Raw genomic sequence first — 24,346 nt, 5'->3', positions numbered from 1 at the left:
TGACCTCACATATTATTTTATTTATAAATATATTTGGTTTAGTACTTCCCCCACATCCTCCAAAAATCTGTGCTGTTGCCACCATCTCCGATGTGAGAATTATTTTCAAACACGTTTGAACAGTTTTCACTGTAGCATATAGTTTTCACATGACACATAAATGTCACACTGCAATGGGAGCCTCCAATACAGCTCCAATACAGCTTGAACATTGCAGTCATCACCTGCCTGCCTTCTCCTTTCCATTGGCTGCAAGGTTTGTCACCCTTGGGACTAAGTGTCAGAGTGCAGAGTTCAGAAGCAGACACACGAACTCTGCTCAGGTATGCATTATGTGGTAAGAGACCTAGCAAGAATGACTAATAAATATGTACAGTATATAAAATACATATTTCTCTTAAAGCGGTAGTAAATGTTGAAAAGAAAAATAAAATCTCCCTGCAAGGCAAAGACATAATGTGCTAATATGCACTGCATACTACCACATTATAAAAGACTTACTGTACCTTGAAATGAAGACCTCCAGTGGCGCCCTGTCACCATTGCAGAGGCTTCCATCTTTACTCGGTCTTCTCTCCGGTTTTGTGGGCTTCAGCCCCTTTAATAGCCGAGCTGCGATGATGTCACTCAGACGGATGTGTGCAGGAGTCACAACCATGGCACAGTGCTCTGAAGCAATGGCATTGCTTCGGAAGCGCATGCGCCACTTATGTCACCGGCTGCTGCTCAATAGAATATCTCCTAAAAGGTGCATGTTTAGCAGATATTAATTTAACCCACAGGTAAGCTTTAACAAAAGCTTACCTATAGGTAAAAATAAAAATAGAGTTTACTACCACTTTAACATTTTATTGCATTAGGGAGTTTTAGGGGTTTCTGTCTTTAGGGAATACTGGAAACTACCATTGTTTAACTCTCCTTTTGAGAATTCTAGTTCACTGGTCATCATATTAATGCTTTAGCTACAACGATGTTGGAAAAAGGTATAGAGAGAAGGAATTCTGACCCCTGTACTTCCCTCATGATGGAGTCACATTAAACCCACAGTTTTAGAATTTTTTTTAAGGCAGTTTTTGCAAGTGCTGGACCTGTGACAGGCACTTATCAGAAGTGCAGGCAATGCCCAGCCTTCCCATCCATTCAAAGAAGCTGTACCATAAATAAAAAGTAATCTATGAATGGAGGAGGTGGATCTTTCATCATCTGCCCATCGTCCATTCGTAGGGGGATTTTGCATTGATGGAAGCTATAGCACAGCTTCTATGAATGGAGGAGTAGAGTGAAAAGGGTGGGCATTGTCGACACTCTTAATGAGTGCCTGTTGCAGGTGCAGTGTTGGTATTAACCCCGAAATGTAAAGAAATAAATGCATAAAAGAACCTGGCTTAGACTCAAAATCCCCCTTACATCCAATTATAAAGTAAAAAAGGAGAAACACTACCATCAATAAATCCAAAAATCAAAAGGTCAAAAAACTTTTCTTTAAAAAAAATGTTCTACCTGCCAAGTGTAAACCCACTAAGAGAATGATATCCAAACACTTTATTGACATATATATCATATAAACAAAAACTGGATTCAAATAAGATAATTGGCCAATAACATATTAAAAACACAATGCAGACCGAGACCCTCATCCATCAATTATCTATGTCCATACTTCGAGAAGCAATAAATATTAGCCTTAGGGCTCTTTCACACAGGCAGACCTTTCAGATTTTGGCAGATCTGAACGGTCCCCCCATACATCCCTATGGGGCATCGGATGTCAGCGGAGACATGTCCGCTGACATCTGATCCGATCCATCAAATCTGGATGGATGGAAACCCTATTTTCCATCCGTCCAGCGGATCGGATGACAACGGACCGACGGTCCGTTCCCATCCAATGCCCCCATAGAGGTGTATGGTAAACTAACAGCAGTGTCTCTGCACACAGCGCGGAGAACAGCTGTCATCCTCCTGCTCAGCCGGGGATCGGCTGATCGATTCCCCGCTGAGATAAACGGAGTCCGTCCGACGGATGGACAGTGTGAAAGGGGCCTTAGGCTTACAAACAAAGTTCTTGCGGGGCCTTTTTAAAAGTTATGTTCACAATATATTGTAATAAATGGATGATAGTACCAAAAATTGGACCAAAATATATGCAATACTTCCCGTTAGTAGCAGTGGTATAATAAATGTTTTATCTTGCATTGAATATATATATAGTTCTTTGTATGTAAATCACAAAACCCCTGCAGAAAAACTTGCTACATTAATTTCCAATATGAATTATTCTTAGGGCCTTCACTGAGCCCCTAAAGGGCCACAAACTGCACCTTGCTTTCATTGGGCCTTCACTGAGCTTCCCAAAGGGCCATGATACTACATAGCACAAAGTCCCCACTGTATGTAGTGTTGCTGCACCTGGCTGGCATTAGGTCTTCACTGAGCCATGCTGCTGCACCTGGCTGACATTAGGCCTTTTTCAAGGCTAGCAGGGTGCCAAGATATACACGCTATGGATTTGTGGCACACTGGAGGTGGACAGATATTGTGGCTTGATCACATCTTTCATCTCAACAGCCAGCAGCAAGAAGCCTCATATTTCACTTTGGTGCACAACCAAGCACCATAGCAAAACGTGTAGCTTGTACACTGACACATTGACCATCACTTTGGTGGCATAAATTGATCCTTCAGACAATCAATTGGCAGAATTGAGGATAATAATAGATGGTGCGCAATCTGTAGTCAATCAATTAGGGCAAGCAAAAAAAGCATGACCAGATCATATAAATTCAAAATGTGAAAATATATTTATTAATCCATATGCAGTCTACTTCACAATGCAGACATGGAGAGGATGTTCAGCATGGAGAGTAAATGCCTGACTGGTTTGCCTCTAAAATCAGCTGCATCAGAGGTGTCATTTTGAATTTAAGCAAGGTTCTTTTATGCATATTTTTTGTATTTGGGGGTTCAACACCAGTGACTCCTCCATACTGTGTATTTCCAAAATGTTGTTATGTATATATGGGATTTTGAGGTTGTATTCAAATGTTTTATATTAACCCCCGCAGCAACTGAAGAATACAGCTGCAAATTTCCAATATTTCAGCCACTCTAACAAGGGACACTTCGGATTAAATGTAGGAAATGTCCTTTGTGCTGATTTTTTTTCCCCAATTTTCTTCCTAAAATTAGGTTTTGATACAACTCATGTCCCATTATGCATTTACTTTAAGAGCCGGTTCACACTACTCCGACTTGTCAGGCGACTTGGTCGCCTGACAAGTAGCTCCCAATGCTGTGCAATGGAACCCTTCTAATCAGAGCGACTCAAGCCGTTCCGACTTAGAAAAAGGTTCCTGCACTATTTTTTGGCGAAGTCAGAGTGACTTGCATTGACTTCTATTATGAGAGTCGGATTAGTGTGAACCCGGCTCTTAATGTTCCTTACTCTAAATTCCTTATACAACTAAGTGAATCAGGTTTTTAAAATTTTGTTCTGTTTGCTTACATTTTCTTTTTACTTTCTCCATCAATATTGCCTATAGAAAATCTTCAGAGTTTATCAAGTTCCATGTCTGCAGTGGTCCACTATGGGCATTAGAGAAAAGGGCATAGGTACATTTAATTGCCAACTTTAAATAGGCAAAGACTGATGCATACAGACAGAAAGGCAACCAGCAATATGTGAACACTGCCCATCAGCCTATAAACACAGAACAAGATAAATAATGAAGACTTATTTACAGAGTTTATTTTCTCATTACCCTGTTTCACACTATCAATGTATCAATGGTGTGGAAATGACATGATGTTTTGGGACATGTGAACAAAGAAAGATTTTACTTTCGCTAATCTGCTGACATAAAAAATTGCCTTGCTAACAAATAAATCAATTTTCCCATACTGGCATCCAGATTCCAAACAAATTGATTTAAATCAGCCTTGAATCTACAACAGTTTAACTAAGAGAGTAACTATGGCCTTGAATGTAAATGTGGATTGTCAGATGGTTCACTGTACTTTATGCTGCAAAAGCTGTAAGAATTAGTAAAACCTTTTTTTTTTCTGTGATTATACTGATATCTATTCATGTCTTGTTTCATACATAATTATCTACCTGTTTGTATGTGTTTCCTTTTCTGCATATGCCATTTGGCAGAAAAAAAAAATGTTCCATGTGAATACAGGCCTCTGTATTTCTGTATTGCAATCACATCTTCCTGGGATGCTTTCTGGACTTAGAAAGATTTGTAATCTTTAGTGCTGATATTTCTAAAGTTAAAGAGGTATTAATCCTAAAAGGTAATCTGCCCTTTACATTAGGCTCCACCCAAATATTGTGATTTTTATTATGCCCCATACTTTATTATGTTTTTTTTTTTTTCTTTGCAAGCCCACTCTGTGCAAAGCAGTAGGGCCCCTGGCAGTGCTGCGCATATGTTGAACGAACATCGCCCCAATAGGCTGCGCACGTGCCAGATGAGCATAGCACTAGAGCCCCCAACTACTGGGTATGGGCCAGCCCTTCACAAAATAAGTAGCGCCTACTGTGCATGCATCCCATGAACAAGGCACCAGGTGGTGGAATTGTGCGCATCAGGGTGGCACTAGGGAGACCCTAGAGATAAAGGAAGCACCTTATAAGCAGAAAGTCCACAGAGAAAACTTTCTTCGGCTGGAATCGCTGTAAAGATATCACAAAATTGGGGACAGTAGGCAATGGTTACTAAAGGTATGCAGCTTCATTTATTTTTTTCAAGGGGGTTTAATAAGACTTTAAGCCTCTAATATATCTGAATGATATTGTAACGTAAACAACATGATTACGTTTTGGGGGTGGGTATAACCTAGAGGCACCTGCACATACCTGCAGCAGCTTCAAAAAGGCCCTTCTGACAGGAAAAGCCTCAGCTCTTTCTCATTGTTTGAAAGGCTGTCCAATCCTTCCTTCCTCCTGCACATTTCTTTTGCTCATTGAGGCAGTCTGTTATCATGATGGGACTATAGGTAAAATGGGGTGAGCTAGTGAACCAATAGAAAGTCCTGTAAGAAAGGTATTTATCTATTTTTATTCCAACAAATTGTCCACATGTTTTAGTTTAAAACCTACAGGTTGTGTATAGAAGCTGGTTGTTTTTTTTACAAAGTGGTGCTATGGGGTGATTGATACAATGGGGGTGCAAGGGTGACTGAGGATTTTTTTTTACCAGTTTATTATTACTACTTCTATAAAGGTATGTAGACCCAAACAAAACAATACGACTAATTTCTCTGCTCTGCTTTGTTTCATTGAAATAAAGCACCATCACTTTTTAGAATTATTATTTAAAATACTAGTGTCCGTAGAGTGTTCTTTATGTAAACTTTCATGACACAGATAGATTATAATGTGCCAGTGGAATACAGACAAAAATCCCAAGACTTGTTATGGCTGCTTGAAAAGCTGGCTGAGAGACTTGGGAAGACAAAGTGCTAACCATGTGTGGGCAAAATCTGCTTCCAAAAATGATTTCATTTGTATTCTTAACGCATTCTAATTTTAGAGCTGGATCTGTCTTCTAAACACAAAGTTCAGAGTTTTCTCTGTAGTGCAGTAGAGTCAAAGTCAGAGACATTTGCCTTTTTGCAAATAAATTTCAAAGTAGTACTTCAAAATAAGTACGAAGAGCTAAAACTGAATGTCCTACAGGTGAAATGTAATAATATCATAGCCCAGCCAGGAAGAGGAAACTTATCTGTACTGCCGTTGGAGGTGTCCAATTTATCGTTTTAGAAGAAATCTTATTCAAAGAGGATTATCCCAAGATAATTAAGAAAATATTTAACGGACACAGTTTACTGATCCTTCCTGAAATGCGGTAAAATCAGCGCTAAATGAAAGTACATCTGTCATTTGGTATTAGCTGCTAAACTGCCAATAAGATTAAAATCTTAGCTGAAAGCTGGGGTGCACTAAAATGCAAATTCTACCCCTTCCTGGCAATTTTAAGAGCTTGCCCTCTTTCCACTTCCTACATTCTTGTTGGCTAGTGAGGCCACCCATGACAGTGACAGGCCAAAAGAAAGGTGCGAAAGGTGGGAAGGGGCAGGCCAGTATTCTGCATTGCTATAAACTGTTGGAAATTTTATTTTATGGTGTCCTAATATGAAAATGCCTTGTGCTCTAGGGCTTTGCCTGTTTTCTATAAAGGCTCTGGATGGTTATAATCTATATTTTCACTAGTGATAGAACAAATTCAAGTAATATTGGCAGTAACTGAGTAATGCAGGAATCAAGAAGAAACAATAGCTGAATGCAGAGTAGGTCCAGTAGCACTTACACAGGAAGATGGGAAAACTTGACTGATATTATTAGTCTATGGAAGTGTCTACGTATAGATAAATGTATTAGAGTCTTGCTATGTATGTGATATCTCTGGATGTATGGCAAAATGCATTTGCAAGCCTGGCCAAAAACAGCTAGGAGGGGACAGAGTCTCAAACACCACATTTAACTGCATAGATGCAGTGTTATCTGTTGCCTTTTGCACATTACTCTGCTTTAGGCACAGTAAAACAAGGAACATATTTGAAGTTAATGTACCTGTAATACCTCCAGAATGATCACTGATCATTTTTTTAACTGCCTGTTTACTTTAAGCCACCATGGACAACAGCTGATCCCCACATCAACACTCCTCTGCCTGGAGCCTGAGAAACCTTATGCTAGAATAGCATTCTAGTTTGTTTTGCATTCCTTAACAAGCCCATTTCCAGGTGTGTCACATCAGAATGGTCTAAAAGACTATAATAAACGATAGAAAAAGTCAGCATAAATTCAGCACACTGGAAACAGAAAATGTCACTCATACAATGACCTCAAAACGGTAACTTATTTTAGTAGAAACATAATGACCAAACTGCAATCTGTCACACCATTCATCAAACACAATGCTTACCTAGAATCTGCTACCTTACCCTCTTCACACTTTATATATTTATACTTGAAGTATATTATACAGGTGAACCACACTGGTATTGACTACACTACTAAGAGGGCTAAGATGTTTTAGTGCACAAATACATACACATAGCCATAACAACATTTAGAGAGAGATTCCAAAACGCTGTCTAATAATTACTTTTCTGCTCAACTTATGTTCACCAGTACCCACCTGCAGTCAAAATACTACTATTTCGTTTGTATTTCCTATCTGTCTCCCAGAAATAAAGAAATCTTTTTTTCTTTTTAAATAGAAAACAATTGGAATAAATTACAATTCGACAATGCACATTGCCATTAATTAAAAATAACAGAAAAAAACAGCACATTTGTAAATAAAATAAAACTGTTATACTGCGCAGAGATATCTAGACATTAGGTTTAATATTACCTGAAAAAATGTTTTAGCAGGCATTTCAAATAGCAAGCTTAAGTCGATCTTTTAGATGACATCTCAGTTAGCGCCTCTATAGGAACTGCCATAAAAAAACTAGTCTAACAACATCATCTAAGTGGGAGTGTCTGTGAGTTCCATGTGAGAAGTATATAAGGGAGTAACATGTGGGCAGCTTATCTCCCAGGATGTCCTCAAAAGTGAGGAGAGCACACATATTTCAGCTTATTCTGGAAAACAAACAAAATAAGAATGCCTTCTTCTTTAAACTACCAACATCTTAGATAGCCATGCTCAGTAAATGTATACAGTAGACATTGTACTTGTCCCACAAATTTTTTGAACAGGGAAAAAAGTGTGGTATAATGAGACCCAACTAAAGCCTCCCTAGTACACATACCCGTAATACCCTCAAAAAAGAAAAATATCAGGCTCAGTGCACAAATTACCATTTGGTTTCCCTGTTAAGTACAGGTATCCTCTCTAAGGTCCTGGCGATCCAACTTAGGCAGGCCACAGAGGATGCAAATTTCTTTCCTGCAACCAAAGAAATTTGCATGTTTCCCCCAGCAGCACAGACAGTGATGACAGGGGAATCCCTTTTGCTGAGCAATTGTCTGCCTCCGGTGGGTGGGGGAAGTCTTCTCCACTGGGAGAAGACCGTGATTATTGCTAGCGGCTATAGCAGCCGATAGTGATAAAAGCAAGTAAATCTGGCAGGCTAGTTGTACCTAAGTTTATCGATCAATCAACTTAGTACATTCAGCCTGCCCACACACGAGAGATATGAACTGTCTGTGGCTGGCCTTAGGAAATTCTTAAGACATAATCTACCCTGACCACTCTGGATTTGAAGGTAGATAAGCTAGAAATAACTTCCTCAGTGCTGTACTTATAGCCCAATGGGTAAAATCTCAGCTACATTCCAGTTCTTGTCTCCCTCCTCTGATGTAGAAAGGGCCTTTGATAGAGTGGATTGGTTGTTCAAGGAGGAAACTCTGAAAGAAAAAAACTTGCTTTTTTTTTTTTTTTAAGGCATTGTAAAGCATTGTACTGGCAGGTGCCATGCAGGTCTCCAGCAGATCTGCCAGTGTATTGGCTTTCTCAAATATCCCATATGGGTAAGCAGATACAATTTGACAGGAAGCATGAATGGACTACCTCAGTGCTCCATAACTACATTGTAGTTCATTGAAAACTACAAGCAGGCAGCTGCAAAGGCTCTTGGACCTTGTAGTTTTCCATGCACAAAGCCCTGTCAATCAGTGACACGGCTGGGTGGGCAGAGCCCCACTCAGCCATGTTCTTTTAAATTTGTGACAGCTAGCAGGGAGGGAGAAGAACCCTGATAGCTGTCACAGCGGGGATCGGGGAGGTGCGGGGGCTGGTCCGTTCCTAACATGTTACTCCCTGAATAAGGGTGTAACATATAACATGTTACGAAAGGTGAACTTACCCTTTAAAAACTTAGGAGTAGGCCCTAACATCCTGAGTTGGATAACAGGAATTTTATAAAGACCGCTTGGCCGGATCAAAGTCAATGGAGTCCTTTCTCCAGGCAGGGTTGTTCGATATCACCCCTATTGTTCTCCCTTGCAACAGAAGCCCTGCTACAAAAAAATAAGCTTAACCAGAGTACTAAAGGAGTCTGTAAAGGTTCTAGGGAACACAAACTTTCTGCTAATAAAATCATATTTTATTTTATATCACTGAACTGATCACCTCCCTGCCTAGCCTTGTGTTAGAGCTACAACATTTTGGGGGCTCTATCAAATTTTTAAATTTACCATAATACTTCCTATGAAGCTACCACATGAATAAGCTGATTCCCTTCAATCCTATACTTTTATGTGCCAACAGCAATCTCTGAAATATCTAGGTATCCAGCTTGCAAACTCTAATCATCTGCTTTATTCTATGAACCATGTTCACCTGTTGTAGACTATTAAAAAATCTGAAGTCAATGATTACATGGCGCTTTCTGATGTTGGTGGGTGGCATCCCACCGCCTAATGAAGGAGCACGGATGCTCCGAAAGCTAGCAACGCCCATCTTTCCCTCCACCTCACAGGAAGTGATGTCGGCCTGACCAGAAGTAGGAAGTGGAGCCCCACTGAGAGTCCTCCACCACCACAGCACCATCAGACAGGCTGCCAGACAACAGCCTCCACGCACCACCGGCACCCCGCACCCCTCCTTTCTGCAACGGTATCCAGGACAAGAAGATGGATGATCCCAATCACCTACAGTAAGTCACTACGTGTTTTTTGTATCAATAAACCTTATGCTTCACTAAGCTGGCGCTGCTTTCTTTCTGTTTATTAAAAAATCTGGAAAACTGGAACAAAGTTTTGTTCAAATGGATGGGTTGAAACAATATTGTCAAAATGAATGTGCTACCTAGAATTTTGTTCTTGGTGTAGATAACTTGGTGTAGATAACACTTGACTTCTCCCAAGAGGACAGCCACACACTGATCAAAATGTGGCCACTCCCTGATGAACTGACCAAATTGAATCAGTCTATGGCCAGCTCTAATTGGCACCTGTGAATTAAAACCAAGTGTGCACCTTTGATTGAAGCTGAATAATGCCCTGATGTAGGTGTAGGCTATTTGTGTACCTCCTAAAGCCTGTCTGAAAAACTCTCAAAGATGGCATCACCCCATCCTGAATAATCGGAGCATGCACAAACTGGAGATTCCGGCAGGATTCTATAGGTCATAGGGCACAGAGGGGCACCCACATACCTGAAATTGGCTCAGATAGCACAGATAGCATAGCAAGAAGAAAAGGGAATGTTTTTTTAAAAGAATAGTAAGTGCAAGTAAGTCCAGCTGTATGCTTCTCATTTTAATAAAATGCATTTAACATCACTTTATTGCTCGGACTTCTGGCATTGCCTCTTTCCATTAAATCTCACTCCTGCTCCTCCACCAAAATCTCTGCAAGATATAAAAACCCAGTGGATGACCTATGGTGAGTTCCACAACCCTTTAAAATAACAACAGTTGGCCAATATATACTGAAGTTTATGTATTATGTTAACCTGGAATGTTATATTTATTAACTGCTGTTTATCATCCATGAAGATTTTACTCCTCAATGTTATGCTTTTCAATAGGACTCTCTTTACTGCTGCCAGCAGTGCTAATTGGTAAAACGAGTAGAATAGCTAGTGAATCAAACTAGCTCAAGGCTGAATGAGAATGGCATGCCGGGTATGTACCAAAGGAAACTGGCAATACACCAGAGAAATGTTTATTAATGGGTTATTTAAAAAACGACTCAACTCACTAAACATCTGCTCTATCCCATCTGACTGAAAGATTTATTTTAAACAAAACAATATCTCCAGCTCTTCACATATGAAGTATGATATTATCATATGTTTAGTCATTAGGACTAATAAATGCTTCAGTAAATTGAGACACTCACAATGTGTCACTGAGAATACTTACTAAACACATCACCCCGTTGTTTGCCTTGGTCCTCGATTCGGTTATCATCTGGTGGTCTAGTTGAGGGTTTTGTAGTTGTTGTTGTATAGATGACTGTAGTGGTTGTTGGTTTAGGTGGAGGTCTTGTTACTGGTTGTGGTGGTCTGGTCACTGGCTGAGGTGGTCTTGTCACAACCTGGGGAGGCCTTGTTGGCGGCTGTGGAGGCCTTGTAGGTGGCTGCGGAGGCCTTGTCACTGGCTGCGGAGGCCTTGTCACTGGCTGCGGAGGCCTCGTCGCTGGCTGTGGAGGCCTCGTGGCTGGCTGTGGAGGCCTTGTCGCTGGCTGTGGAGGCCTTGTCACTGGCTTTTGAGGCTGTCTTGTATTAGGCACTGGCCTAGTCACTGGTGGTGATCTGGTTGTAGTTTTAGCTGTTGTCTTTGAATGAGGCTTGGCTGTAATAGAGGGTGAAGGAGGCCACTTAGGATGTCTGCCACCATAGTCTGGAATCCTGTTACTGCTTCCTTCACTACCACTCAGTGAGCTTCCATTACCTCTAAAAATGTTTCCGACATTATCTTTACCTGGTAGGAAATTATGAGGCCCCAGTGGATCGATCACAACTCTGGGGATAGCTGGAATTGAAAAGATATTTGAAAATTAGGTATTGTGTGAGTTCATTTTCTTAACAATTCAAGATGAGACAACTAAAAGCCGGTATTCAAAATGCATGGTTTAGTGACCGCTCAGGGTGCTAAATCACAGAGAATGCACCCAACTCACCACTAATACAAATAGACATCTGTAGGTTTTTTTTATATTGTGAATGGCATTGTGTCAGTTTACTTACTTAAAAAAAAAAGAAAAAACACTTATAGCATATTAATGTTTTTAACACTGATTTTTAAGCTGCGTATTTAATCTTGTGCTATTTTTGCCATATGCTACTATACCATTTTTAACAGCATCCCAGTCTTAGTCCATAGGGGTGGAGGAACTTGATTGGCCAACACAAAGTCCTGACCTAAACTCGATAGAACACCTTGGGGATGAATTAGAGCGGAGACTGCAAGCCAGGCCTTCTTGTACACATCAGTGTCTGACCTCACAATTGCGCTTCTGAAAGAATGGTCAAACATTCCCATAGACACACTCCTAAACCTTGTGGACAGCCTTCCCAGGAGAGTTGAAGCTGTTATAGCTGCAAAAGGTGGGCCAACTCAATATTTAACCCTATTGACTAAGACTGGGATGCCATTAAAGTTCATGTGCGTGTAAAGGCAGGCATTCCAATAATTTTGGTAATATAGTATATACTGTATTTATAGTACCTCATAAAAGTGAGTACACCCCCTCACATTTTTGTAAATATTTTATTATATCTTTTCATGTGACAAGACTAAAGAAATTACACTTTGCTACAATGTAAAGTAGACAGTGCACAGCTTGTATAACAGTGTAAATTTGCTGTCCCCTCAAAATAACTCAGCAGACAGCCATTAATGTCTAAACTGCTGCCAACAAAAGTGAGTACACCACTAAGTCAAAATGTCCAAATTGGGCCCATAGTGTCAATATTTTGTGTGGACACCTTTATTTTCCAGCACTGCCTTAACCCTCTTGGGCATGGAGTTCACCTGAGATTCACAGGTTGCCATTGGCTGGTGGATGTTAGAGACCTTGCACTCCTCCACCTTCTGTTTGAGGATGCCCCACAGATGCTCAATAGGTTTTAGGTCTGGAGACATGCTTGGCCAGTCAATCACCTTTATCCTCAGCTTCTTTAGCAAGGCAGTGGTCATCTTGGAGGTGTGTTTGGGGTCGTTATAATGGAATACTGTCATGCGGCCCAGTCTACGGTGAGGGGATCATGCTCTGCTTCAGTATGTCACAATACATATTGGCATTCATGGTTCCCTCAATGAAATGTAGCTCCCCAATGCCAGCAGCACTCATGCAGCCCCAGACCATGACACTCCCACCACCATGCTTGACTGTAGGCAAGAAACACTTGTCTTTGTACTCCTCACCCGGTTGCCACCACGCATGCTTGATACCATCTGAACCAAATATGTTTATCTTGGTCTCATCAGACCACAGGACATGGTTCCAGTAATCTATGTCCTTAGTCTGCTTGTCTTCAGCAAACTGTTTGTGGGCTTTCTTGTGCATCGTCTTTAGAAGAGGATTCCATCTGGGATGACAGCCATGCAGACCAATTTGATGCAGTGTGCGTCATATGGTCTGAGCTATGACGGGCTGACCCCCCACCCCTTCAACCTCTGCAGCAATGCTGGCAGCACTCATACATCTGTTTCCCAAAGACAACCTCTGGATATGACTTCTTTAGTCGACCATGGTGAACCCTGTTCTGAGATGAACCTGTCCTATCAAACTGCTGTATGGCCTTAACCACCGTGCTCCAGCTCAGTTTCAGGGTCTTGGGAATCTTATAGCCTAGGCCATCTTTATGTAGAGCAACAATTCTTTTTTTCAGATCCCCAGAGAGTTCTTTGCCATGAGGTGCCATGTTGAACTTCCAGTGACCAGTATGAGAGAGTGAGAGCGATAACACCAAATTTAACACACCTGCCCCCCATTTACATCCGAGACCTTGTACACTAACGAGTCACATAACACTGGGGAGGGAAAATGGCTAATTGAGCCCAATTTGCACATTTTTACTTAGGAGTGTACTCACTTTTAGACATTAATGGCTGTCTGTTTAGTTATTTTGCGGGGACAGCAAATTTACACTGTTATACAAGCTGTACACTCACTACTTTACATTGTAGCAAAGTGTAATTTCTTCAGTGCTGTCAAATGAAAAAATATAATAAAATATTTTCAAATGTTAAAAAATATTTAAATGTGAGGGGTGTACTCACTTTTGTGAGATACTGTGTGTATGTGTATATATATATATATATATATATATATATACACACACACAGTGTTCATTGAATGTATATTAATTTCAATTATTTGTCTTATTATTTTTATTATGATGTGCTATCGTTGCAGCCCTATATGAAACATCACCCTGGAAATTGGGGCCGCAACTCTCACACAGAGCAAAGCAGTCTTCATCTATAGAGTTCTGACATGCCTCCAGCACCATGCTTTTGTCAAAAATGCTGCTCAGGGATAATGAGTATTGTTCATTGGAACACTGTGCAGGAGGAGTCTCAGAGTACTGGAGATCGGAACTCCTGAGTTCTGTGTGAAAGCAGTGGTTCCAATCTCCAGGGTTCTGCTGTGCTGCTGTCAAAGGGCTGCTTGATACAGAGCTACAAAAATAATACATTATAAAAATAAAAAAAATAGCTTACATTTTAGCCAACCTGACTGAATGAGAGTAATACGCGTTAAATCTGAACTGCAGATATAAAAGACACACATTAACGCAGCTGTATATTCAATAATATTATCATTAAAAGTATATATTTTTTTATTTAAATACAAAGTAAGTAGCAAAATGTGACTTGGAATTAACCTGGTACAGTCCCTATGCTGTTTGTATATAAAATGTTTAGCACACACATGACACCTACGTGTACAGTCTGCTCCATTGCCACGGTAGCCTTCATTACATTTGCACTTATATGATCCTGGTGTGTTGTAGCATCTTGCATAGTTATTGCACTGATACTGCCCGGTATAGCATTCATCAATATCTGTCAAAATAAAGTGAAACATAATTTAAATAACTACCACAAAATCATCTTAATGACTATTTAAATTATAAAAGTTTATACAATGGAAATGCAAGAAAACAAACATTACAAGTTAGTAAATTAAAAATAAAGATCTGAAAGCTTCACAGGCTTATCAGAAGCTATCATATTTGAGATAAAGTTAGTAGAGTATGACAGACTTCCTGTTTAGGTATTCAGTGGATGAATAGTAGCAGCTTGTAAACCTCTGTTAGCCTATATGGCAGATAACACCAAATAATAAGCCAAACAGCAAAGTACAATATCATTACAGATAAGGATACATGAAATATGTTATTATTTTCTGTACAGAGGGTCAAAAGATATTTGACCATGCATGTTCCCTATAAACAATTACACTGATAAACAATGTTAAACGAAAATCAAAAATTTGCTAAATAAAGTGCCTAATCCTTCATTTTTCTTACCGAAGCACTGGTATTTCCCATGGGCATGGATTAAGTCATATCCAGGATAACACTTGCAGATATAGCTGCCAAACGTATTGACACATTTTCTAAACCGAGGACACACGGCTTTCCCTGTTGCACACTCATCAACATCTAAGAAACAGACATGAATATTTAGTCTGGAATTGACTGCATTCACAAAGGTATGAAACATTTTTTTTTACCATGTCTATTAAGATACTGATTCCTTGCAGAATACAAAAAATGTGCTTCCCTGGTCCCTTTGAGCCATCAAACAACTCTGTTTTGTGCTAGATGGAAAGTCTGAAAATATACGTTTAGCCAACCAGTCCAATACTATCATTAACAGTGTACATAGTAAATGTGCTGCGCAAGCAGATTATTTGCCACATTTATGATGTAATGCAACATGAAGCAAAGAAAACCATTAAGTAAAGGTACTCATACACTGAGAGTACAGGGATTTAAGCATCGAATTTGTTAGCTGGTTAGTGCCTGGGTTGGAAAAAATCCAGCATTTTGAGTAATTTTACTATGTTAGTACAATTGTATAGAAATAGTTCCTAAACGAGCAAGTGGTATATGCTTTAATAAAGATGTTTGAACCTGACAAGCAGATTGAGGGCAATGTGGATCATCATTTGTTCTGATCATTCCCTGGTATAGATAAATGGTCTACCCATTGTAGACCATGATAAAAAGCAGCCCAACAGTAAGGATCCTACCACTGAGTTATGAATCTGGTTTATTTAGTTGTTAAAGCTGAATTCAAGTTATGGCTATGTTTTCATAGCTACATTGGTCGAGCTTGGATCCATGTAACATTCTGTGCCATACCTGTCCGATCACTGCTCCTTCTCCAATCAGAGAACGGTTTGCATTATTGAGAAAAAGTAGTGTTCTTTGCATGGGACCTGTGCCAAGCAACTTCATGTGTTCACTAAGAAGCAGGGCAACTGCTTGGCACATGACCCAAACTGGACCAATGTGACCAATGACCCAAGCTGGACCCATGTAACTATGCAAAAATAGCCCTACCTGGAATTTTGCTTTAGGTTATGTGTGCTTTTTTCCTATTTCCATATATTTTATGTATTTGTACATCACTTACCTACACATGTTCTCCCATCTGTTCCTAGCTGCAATCCTGGAGATGGACAGCGACAGCGAACCTCTCCTTTTACTACATCACAACCATACTGGCAATTTGCCATAGCGCAAGTATGTGCATCTGAGGTGAAGAGAAGCAAGCAAGTTTGCAATTTTTATTTATTATTACAATATACATATCATTCAGTAAATAAAATGTCTTTTTTTTTATCCAGTCAACATATAGCAATTAAAAATTAGGACACTTAAAAATAAAGTTGCGAGTTTCTGAAACCTATACCTGATAAACACGAATAGATCTGCTTCATAAGTCATGGGTGAAAAATGGACTACAGTATAAAATCATTGAATGTTAGCCAGGCATCTGATGGGTAGAGTAACCTGCATATAGTTTAACATGAGCAACCCTTTTTTCGAAGTTGTAAGTTGTACACATATCCATAAGAGAAGGCGTGGGCACTTTTCAAGGTCTCCCCGCAATAAAAAAACACTTGTTCTTGAATCAACCTAGAGAATTCTGCTTGGTTATTCGTCTCTCATTCTCAGATGAACGCAGGAGCTCAGGCCTGGCATATACACTATTTGACAGCATCCTAAACACTTCGTAGGCTCTACACTCAATGGCCTTTATAATTCCTTTCATACTTTATATCCACACTATTGGAAGTACAAAGCAAAGTTTAACTTAACCCTTCTGAAAAATTTCGGCAGTAGCTACAACATACTGTACTTGGCATCATGTATCCAAAGTGTCTGAAAAGCGGTGGCTTTGCTGGTAGCAACTATTCACCACGCAGAAGTCACCTTTTCTAGAGACTCATTATTACATACTTTTTTCTACCAGGATGTGAGGTCATCTGAGCAGCTTTTAATATGCCTTTCAGCATGACCCACTACATAACTAGACTAGACTAGACTGCTTTGCTCATGGTCTTCTCAACTAACAGTTAAACTTTGCAAAAGTTCTTTACCTAGTTGTGGACATTGGAATACCACACAACAAAACATAATTAATGAGCACATGTAATACACCCTGTCCTTCTGCTTCTGCTCACCCCGACACTTGCGAGCAATTTCCAACTTTAGAAAGATAGGATAGAGTTGTCGTGTAAATATAAAATGTCAACAAAACAATGTAAAAAAACAGACCATAGGACACTAAACAATGTTCAGACATGAGAGCGATACAAAGTAACACTGTTGCTTTTGCATCTAATCTGTTTCATTTTTCTCAAAGGGGTGAGCTTCGACATGCATATGATATTGGTATGTCTATTTTACAAACCATTAATATTTAAACTTTTTCAGTTTTAGTTGTTTTGTATGTTAATTTTTTTGTGGCACGTTTTTTTAAAAAAAGCATAAAATTGGAAATGGGGCAAAGGATAGAACAAAATGTATACTTTTTATATACATTGACACTTTTATTTTTTGAACTTACACTGATCAATTTAAAAAGTATATTTTTTTATTTTAAGTTTTGTTGTAAAAAAGTACAAACGTATATTACAGAAAGAAAGCCTTGTTTGTCCTTAAAAGGTATATGAACTACATTGCTAACTAGAGTAATAACATAGATATTTCCAAATCAATAGGACCATAACAGAAATGTAAAAATTGCTCTTGTCCTCTACGGATGTAAAGGTGTGAGAGCTTAAGAGGGTAGCTCTAAAAGAAAATATAGCAGATAAAAATAAAATCTATAGCATATACAATTACTACCCCAACCATACTGTAATTTATTGAGTTCATCGACGTACACAGCGCTCCATAAGCGCTCCATAAATAAAGCCTCCTCCAGGAATAGGACTAGCAGAACAAAAAACACCTGGCTACACCCATGGGCTGTCCTCAACTTGGTATATAACCCCCCTCTCTGCTCTAGGTAATCAGTTTAGTAGCAAGCAGTATTAGAAGTATCAGAACTCCATAGAGGGGTGGGTGCTGTGTCCATCGATGAACTCAGAAAAATTTATTTTACAGTAAGTACATAAATCCCATTTTCTCTTTCATTCATTGACGGACACAGCGCTCCATAAATCATAACTAGTGGGACATCCAAAAGCAGTGCCAAAAGAAAATGAGGGGTGAGGAAAATAACCCAAGGCTAAACATAAATGCCCTTACCCAGGACACAGGAGCCTTAACCGGGTCACAGGTGCGCCGTCTGAAAAAATAAAAGTTTAAAGAAAAACACCCCTCAAGAGGGAACAGCCCCTCTTAAACAGCAACATGCAAACCTTTGCAGCCAAAAGAAGCATCCACAATTGCCAAAGTATCTACCTTATGGAATTTTGTGAAGGTATACACCGAAGACCTAATGGCCGCTTGCAAACTTGTTAAATTTAATGCCTGATGACGGAAGGCCCAAGAAGCACTCAGTACCCGAGTAGAATGCGCTGTGACAGGGAAAGGTGGAACCTAACCTTTAAGGGAACAGGCCTGAGACACCATCTGTCTGATCCATCTTGAGATGGTAGCTGAAGAAGCGGCCAGCCCTTTTCTTGGTCTGTCCGTGACCACAAAAAGTGAAACTAACCTCTGAAAGGACTCAGAAGCTGGCAGATACACCCAAATCGCATGAACCACATCCAAGGTATGCAAAGCAAATTCCTTAGGATGAGCCGACTTGGGACCAAAGGAAGGCAACACAATGTCCTCATTCAAATAGAAGTCAGTGACAACTTTGGGCAGAATTGACGGACAGGAACGAAAAAACACTTTATCCCTATGGACCACCAAATAGGGACTGCAGCAGGATAATGCCACCACTTCCGATACCCTGCAGGCCGAGGTTATAGCCACCAAGAATGTCACCTTTTGGGATAACGTAGACAAGGGAATCTCCTGAATATTCTCAAATGGAGGTTTCTGGAGAACCAAAAACACTAAATCTAAATCCCATGGTGGCAAAAGAGACCGTACAGGTGGAACCACATTTTGAACCCCCTGAATGAAGGCACGAACTAAAGAGTGCGTGGCTTGGGCTCGCTGAAAGAAGATTGCCAAGGCAGACACCTGGCCCTTGATGATACTCAAGGCCACCCTCTAAACAATGCCCCGTTGAAGAAAGGTTAAGATCTGAGCCACAGAAAAGGATCGAGGATGAGCGCCAACCCACTCACACCAAGAAATGTACGCTTTCCACATACAATGGTATAACTTGCTGGAAGACGACTTCCTCGCCTTCACCATAGTAGGGATCACTGATCCAGACAAACCTTTATACCTCAGTACCTGGCTTTCAATAGCTAAGCCATTAAACTCAGCGACTGTAAAGCAGGATGGTAGATTAACCCTTGGTGCAACTGGTCTTCTCTGAGAGGAAGCCCCCAAGGGATGTTTATGGCCACCAGGATAGGCAGATCCTCGCTCTTGATTCCTCACAGGAACTGCGGAAGAAGCCTGGGGTGAGAATGATACTGGCCTTACCGTGGCCCTTGGACATCTGCGGCATCTGCCAGAGGAACCCGTTATCTCGCCACGAACTTCGGTATCCTCCTGTGGAGCCGAACCTGCTAAAGGAGCTGCATGTAGGATTGTGAGAACAGATACCACAAGACTCAGAACCTGTATGCAAATCGGGAGAGAGAACTATCTGTGTGACAGCAGCCGGTGAATCACGGCCTGTGGTTCCTGAAATTTGTCCAGAGGAAGGACCACCCTGGTCAGAATTAAAATCAGACCTAGGTAAATAAATTCCCTAGACAGGGATAGGGGGACCTTAGGTAATTCGGACATTACCTGAACCTTTGCAGGAATTAATTCCGTACAAGTAGACTCAGGACTTAAAAAACCTGAAAAGGACAGATTTTGCTCCCCTTTCTGGATACCCGCAAAAGAAACATTTTGCAGGTTTACTTGACAAAAGAAGTCTGGGCCAGAAACCAGCGAAGATGTCTCCTCACCCCAATAATGGGTGACAGCAGACCTTCATGCTGAAGGGGCCCGGAGAAGCTAGCTCTAGGGTTACCAGACCAAGGATGCTTGGAACCTCCCAGGGAAGATTTGAAAGATCTATTTCCCTTATTCTCAGTCCCAGAAGCACAAAATAATTTTCTATGGGCTGAATCTGAGACAAGGCTCTTTCCCTTTTCTGGATTGTGGCAGGAAGGTACTCTCCCCCCCCGTGATACCCTTAATGATGTCATCCAGGGTAGCCCCAAACAGGCGAGTGCCTTAAAAGGGCAGATCAATGAGAGATTTCTTGGAGGCTTGGTCTGCGGACCAATTCTTAAGCCACAGCACACGCCTAATCACCACCGCTGAAACAGAAATTTTGGACAGCACAGGATCTGTATCCAAAGTTGCATAACAAATAAACTGCAGCCCATGGACCAACTGGTCCACTAAAGCAACATATACGAAGCGGGGACCTTCTCGCCCCCCAGGCCCTGGCGCAAAAGTTTGGCCCATTCAGTTAGGGTCTGAGACATCGGGGCTGAGGCAAAGACTGGCCGCAATGCCGAACCAGCCATAGTAAACATGCTGCGTGTTACAGCCCCCGCTTTTCTGTCAGCCGGGTCATTAAAAGACAGGGATTCCTCTAATAGAATCATGGTTGCTTTATTCAACCTGAAAACAGGAAGGTCCACCACTGGTGAACTAGTCCACTTTTTTAAAAGTGACTCCTCAAAAGGGTAACGTACAGCAAAACATATGCGGACCACAAAGGGTAATTTTTGTTGTTCCCATTCCTTACAGGAAAACCTGTCAAAATAAGGCACATAAGGAAACACCTTTGGAGTACTATGTGACTTATGTGTACCAAACGACACAGCCACATCCATGGCTACATCAGCCGCATCCTCTATTTTTAAAGTTTCACGTACTGCAATGATAAGTGCGTCTACCAGCGTTTTTTTTTTTGCTGCTGCGACCATGGAGGAATCATCCTCACTATCGGACGGATGAGGGGGTTTGATATTAAGTCCCCCTGGACGGGCCACATTCACGGCATCATCAGGCTCAGAATCAGATAAGACAGACTGAGCAGGGGGAAGATGGGGGACGCTTCCTCCTGAGTCTTTGCCCACACGCCACTTCCAGCCGGGACGCTAAGGACTGCTGGACTGCCGTCAGTGCAACCATGGGAAGCTGGGATTCCGAGGGACCTGCCACCTCCATGAGGGGGTCAGTGGGGAAGATGTGACCCTGAGGCCCCATAAGGAAAGGAAGACCTTGCAGTACAAAACAATCTTTTGGCACCACTAAAGGTTCTCTTCAAGGCTCAGGGTACCTATCAGCAAAGAGAGAGATAACAGGAAGCCCAAAGGAGGAGTGCCAAGAATTCGAACCCAGCATCATTATGGACGCCATCCCTGTTTATACGTCCCAGGTACAGGAAGAGGAAACTGAAGGGGAAAAGAAAGAGGAGGAGCTTCAGCATCCCCAAGAGGCTTCGGTTAGCTCCAGCATCTCCTGGACTAAGGGAAAATGGCCCTCGTGGCATCATCGGGCTACACAAACATGGCCGCAAACCAGAGACCAGGGAAAATGACCACCATCAGCTACAAACGCTAAAGCATGCTGCCAGGATCTTCCCTGCGTCCTCTGCAATGATGCATCCTCTGCAAGGTGACCCCCCCAAAGGTAGGACACACGTTAGGGGAGACTCTACTGCGCACTCTGCACCAGTCTCTGCACTGGGACCCCCCCCACTATGCCTACACTGCAAACAGTAGGGCATGCACCTAGGGGTCTCTTACATTGGGACCGCTCCAGACTACCAGGGCAGGACACACAATATCCCAGGACCCTTACAAAGTTGGAATAATGGGGGAGACCCCAGGGGTCTCCACTGCATGCTCTGCCCTGGGACCCCCACCAGACTCCAGGTTCAGACAGGGGTGAAAGGGAGTGGGGGAAGCCCAGCTCACTGAGGGATTTAAGGATGGGAGGATGGAACCTGCAGGCAGGTCTGTCCGTCCCTGGAGGTTACCCGTGTCCACCCCCAAAAAAAATGCCAAATTGGAAAAGGGAGGCCTGTACTTACCATGGTGTGGGTAACGCTCCAGACAGAATCCTCACCACTGAAGTTAGGGAGCTGTTGGTTAAGGGAGCACTGCAGGTATGACCCAAGCCGGTTGTGTGCGACCCTGTGAGATGTTTAACCTGCGGGCCAGCCTCTGTCCGTGAGGCTATGTCGCGTCCGACCTAGCGCCTAGCTGTGGTCTGCACGTGTTAGCTGGCTGGCCTGGGGGGACCACTGGATCTAGTTTATCCAACCCGTCGCCCAGCCCGGCAGTTGATTGTTGATCTCCCGAGAGAAAAAACAAAAAGTATGTAAGGAAGGAGAAAAAATTGCTAGGACCAGAGATCCCAGCTGGGAGCGTAGGTCCTTACTCCAGACTAGACAGATTAAAACTGATTACCTAGAGCAGAGAGGGGGGTTATATACCAAGCTGAGGACGGCCCATTAGCGTAGCCAGGTGTTTTTTGTTCTGCCTAGTCCTACTCCTGGAGGAAGCAATATAACCTAGTGATTATGATTTATGGAGTGCTGTATCCCTTGAAATGAACTTTCCTTTCCTATCTGCAGTCTTTGTAATTTTCTGTAAAATTCAATGCAATGTCGCAATCTGGGGGTGTTCGTGTACACAGTTGGTGTACAGAACTTCCCCAGAATTGTAATTTCCTGCTTGTGTGATTGGCTTACTGATTTTCCCAGATGTCGGCACTAAGATACTGATAAAATTGTATGCATCCACTGCAATATGGATTATAATTTGCTGAGTTACTCACTAAAATAAAATTACATCTAAAAACTTCTAATATTACTTCTAATTAAACTCAGACACTCCCATTCAGGAATTAGCCTTCCAAGGACATAGTTGAAAATACAGCTTTTAGCTAAGAATAGAAGGTAGAACTCTGAAACAAAATTTGCAGGGATTGCTTTTTCCTCAACAAATGTGGACTTATGCTGGCCATACATGCACAGAATTTCGGCCATAAATGGTTGTTTTAGGAAAGATCGTTTGAAAATCGGGCCGTTAGTGAACACAAGTTTACCGACGATTTTGATCATGTGCCTGGCTAATGTCGATGGATCCATAGCAAAAACTTTTATCGTTTCTACAAAAGTTTTTATGTGTATGGTAAAATTGAAACGAAAATAATATTCTGACACATATTGTGCATGTTATTGAATGATCATTATGATCATGAAAACGATTATGTAAAAGAGTTTATTCTATAAGTTAGTGGCCAACTCTCTTTCGACCGATGAATAATCGCTCAGTCTGCAAACGGCCGAAATTCTGTGCGTGTATGGCCAGCATTACTCTTTCAGTAATTAAGAACAGTTCACAAGTGCTTTGTGAGTTTCACATGCTGGAGTGTCTGTCGTTTGTTCAAGGCTACCAAAAGCATATTGTGGATGAATGCTTCTTGTATGCAATTCAAAAATGCATTCAGTAATGAGAGACACGTACATGCTATGCGCCTATGCTCATAATTAAAATAGATTCTCTGAAACGTACATCTGTGCTCTGTATTTAAAAGCACTGGAGAGTTCTCAGTTACTCAACTGGTCAAGCACCCCTACTTTCAGATATCTATAGTGCTATGTTAACTGAATATCATTATACCAATCTTTTTTATTTCTCTTTAATAATCCTAATCTATTATTATAAATCATGGTATTTTATGGTACTTAATATGACCAGTACACAAATTAGAACAGACTTGTTCTATTTAGAAAATAGAAACAAGACATGGTTAGGTCTGTGCAGGCAGTCATGTGTTTCTTTTCTATCATCAGCCAGTAATGATGAAATAATAATGCAAGACAGTAATGCTGGACAGAGTGGACATACTTGAACATGATCCATCAGGCATGAGCATGTATCCATTCAGACAATAACACTTGTAGCTTCCATAAGTATTCATGCAGCGGTATTTGCAGGGTCGAGGCTTCAGTCCACATTCATTTAGATCTAAGAAGCATTGGGATGAAAAAAGAGATGAGTATGCAAACGTCTATTTGTAATTATCTTAATGATTTATTATGTTTTTGTGAATGATTAAAGGTTTAGGCATTTACAATGACCTCCAGTATGCAGGAATTTGAGGCTGCTGCATGAAAAACCTACAGGAAAATACAGTATATACATTGTGTTCATGTCCCTCAAAGTAACTGTTAGCATTCACAGATTTCAGGTGTAATAAAAACATTCATCAATGTATATTTCCTAAGTTGTAAAAAAATACTCACTGATCTTTGTTTTTGAGAGTCCCCCATAACTTAATTACAAACCGTAATTTTGAGAATGGCA

At 41.1% G+C, this 24,346-nt stretch overlaps 1 protein-coding gene across 5 annotated transcripts in view; it reads right to left on the bottom strand.

Moving 5' to 3' along the window:
* Positions 1-24,346, bottom strand: part of NPNT (nephronectin) — a 137,428-nt gene that overhangs the window by 10,401 nt on the left and 102,681 nt on the right. For 4 of the 5 annotated variants that reach the window (XM_082256940.1, XM_082256941.1, XM_082256942.1 and 1 more), the window contains 5 exons: positions 23,888-24,007; positions 16,069-16,188; positions 14,955-15,089; positions 14,365-14,487; positions 10,834-11,445 (listed from right to left, as the gene is read on the bottom strand). In XM_082256940.1, coding sequence (XP_082113066.1) covers positions 10,834-11,445; positions 14,365-14,487; positions 14,955-15,089; positions 16,069-16,188; positions 23,888-24,007 — 1,110 coding nt within the window. The remainder of the gene's footprint in view (positions 1-10,833; positions 11,446-14,364; positions 14,488-14,954; positions 15,090-16,068; positions 16,189-23,887; positions 24,008-24,346) is intronic. The other variant, XM_082256943.1, reaches the window with a different exon arrangement.

This window comes from Pelophylax lessonae (genome assembly GCF_965119305.1).
Source record: "Pelophylax lessonae genome assembly, chromosome: 1".
Classification (NCBI taxonomy): Eukaryota; Metazoa; Chordata; class Amphibia; order Anura; family Ranidae; genus Pelophylax; species Pelophylax lessonae.
The sequence above is the reverse complement of the archived record's forward strand: the minus strand, read 5'-3'. Positions and strand labels throughout refer to the sequence as shown.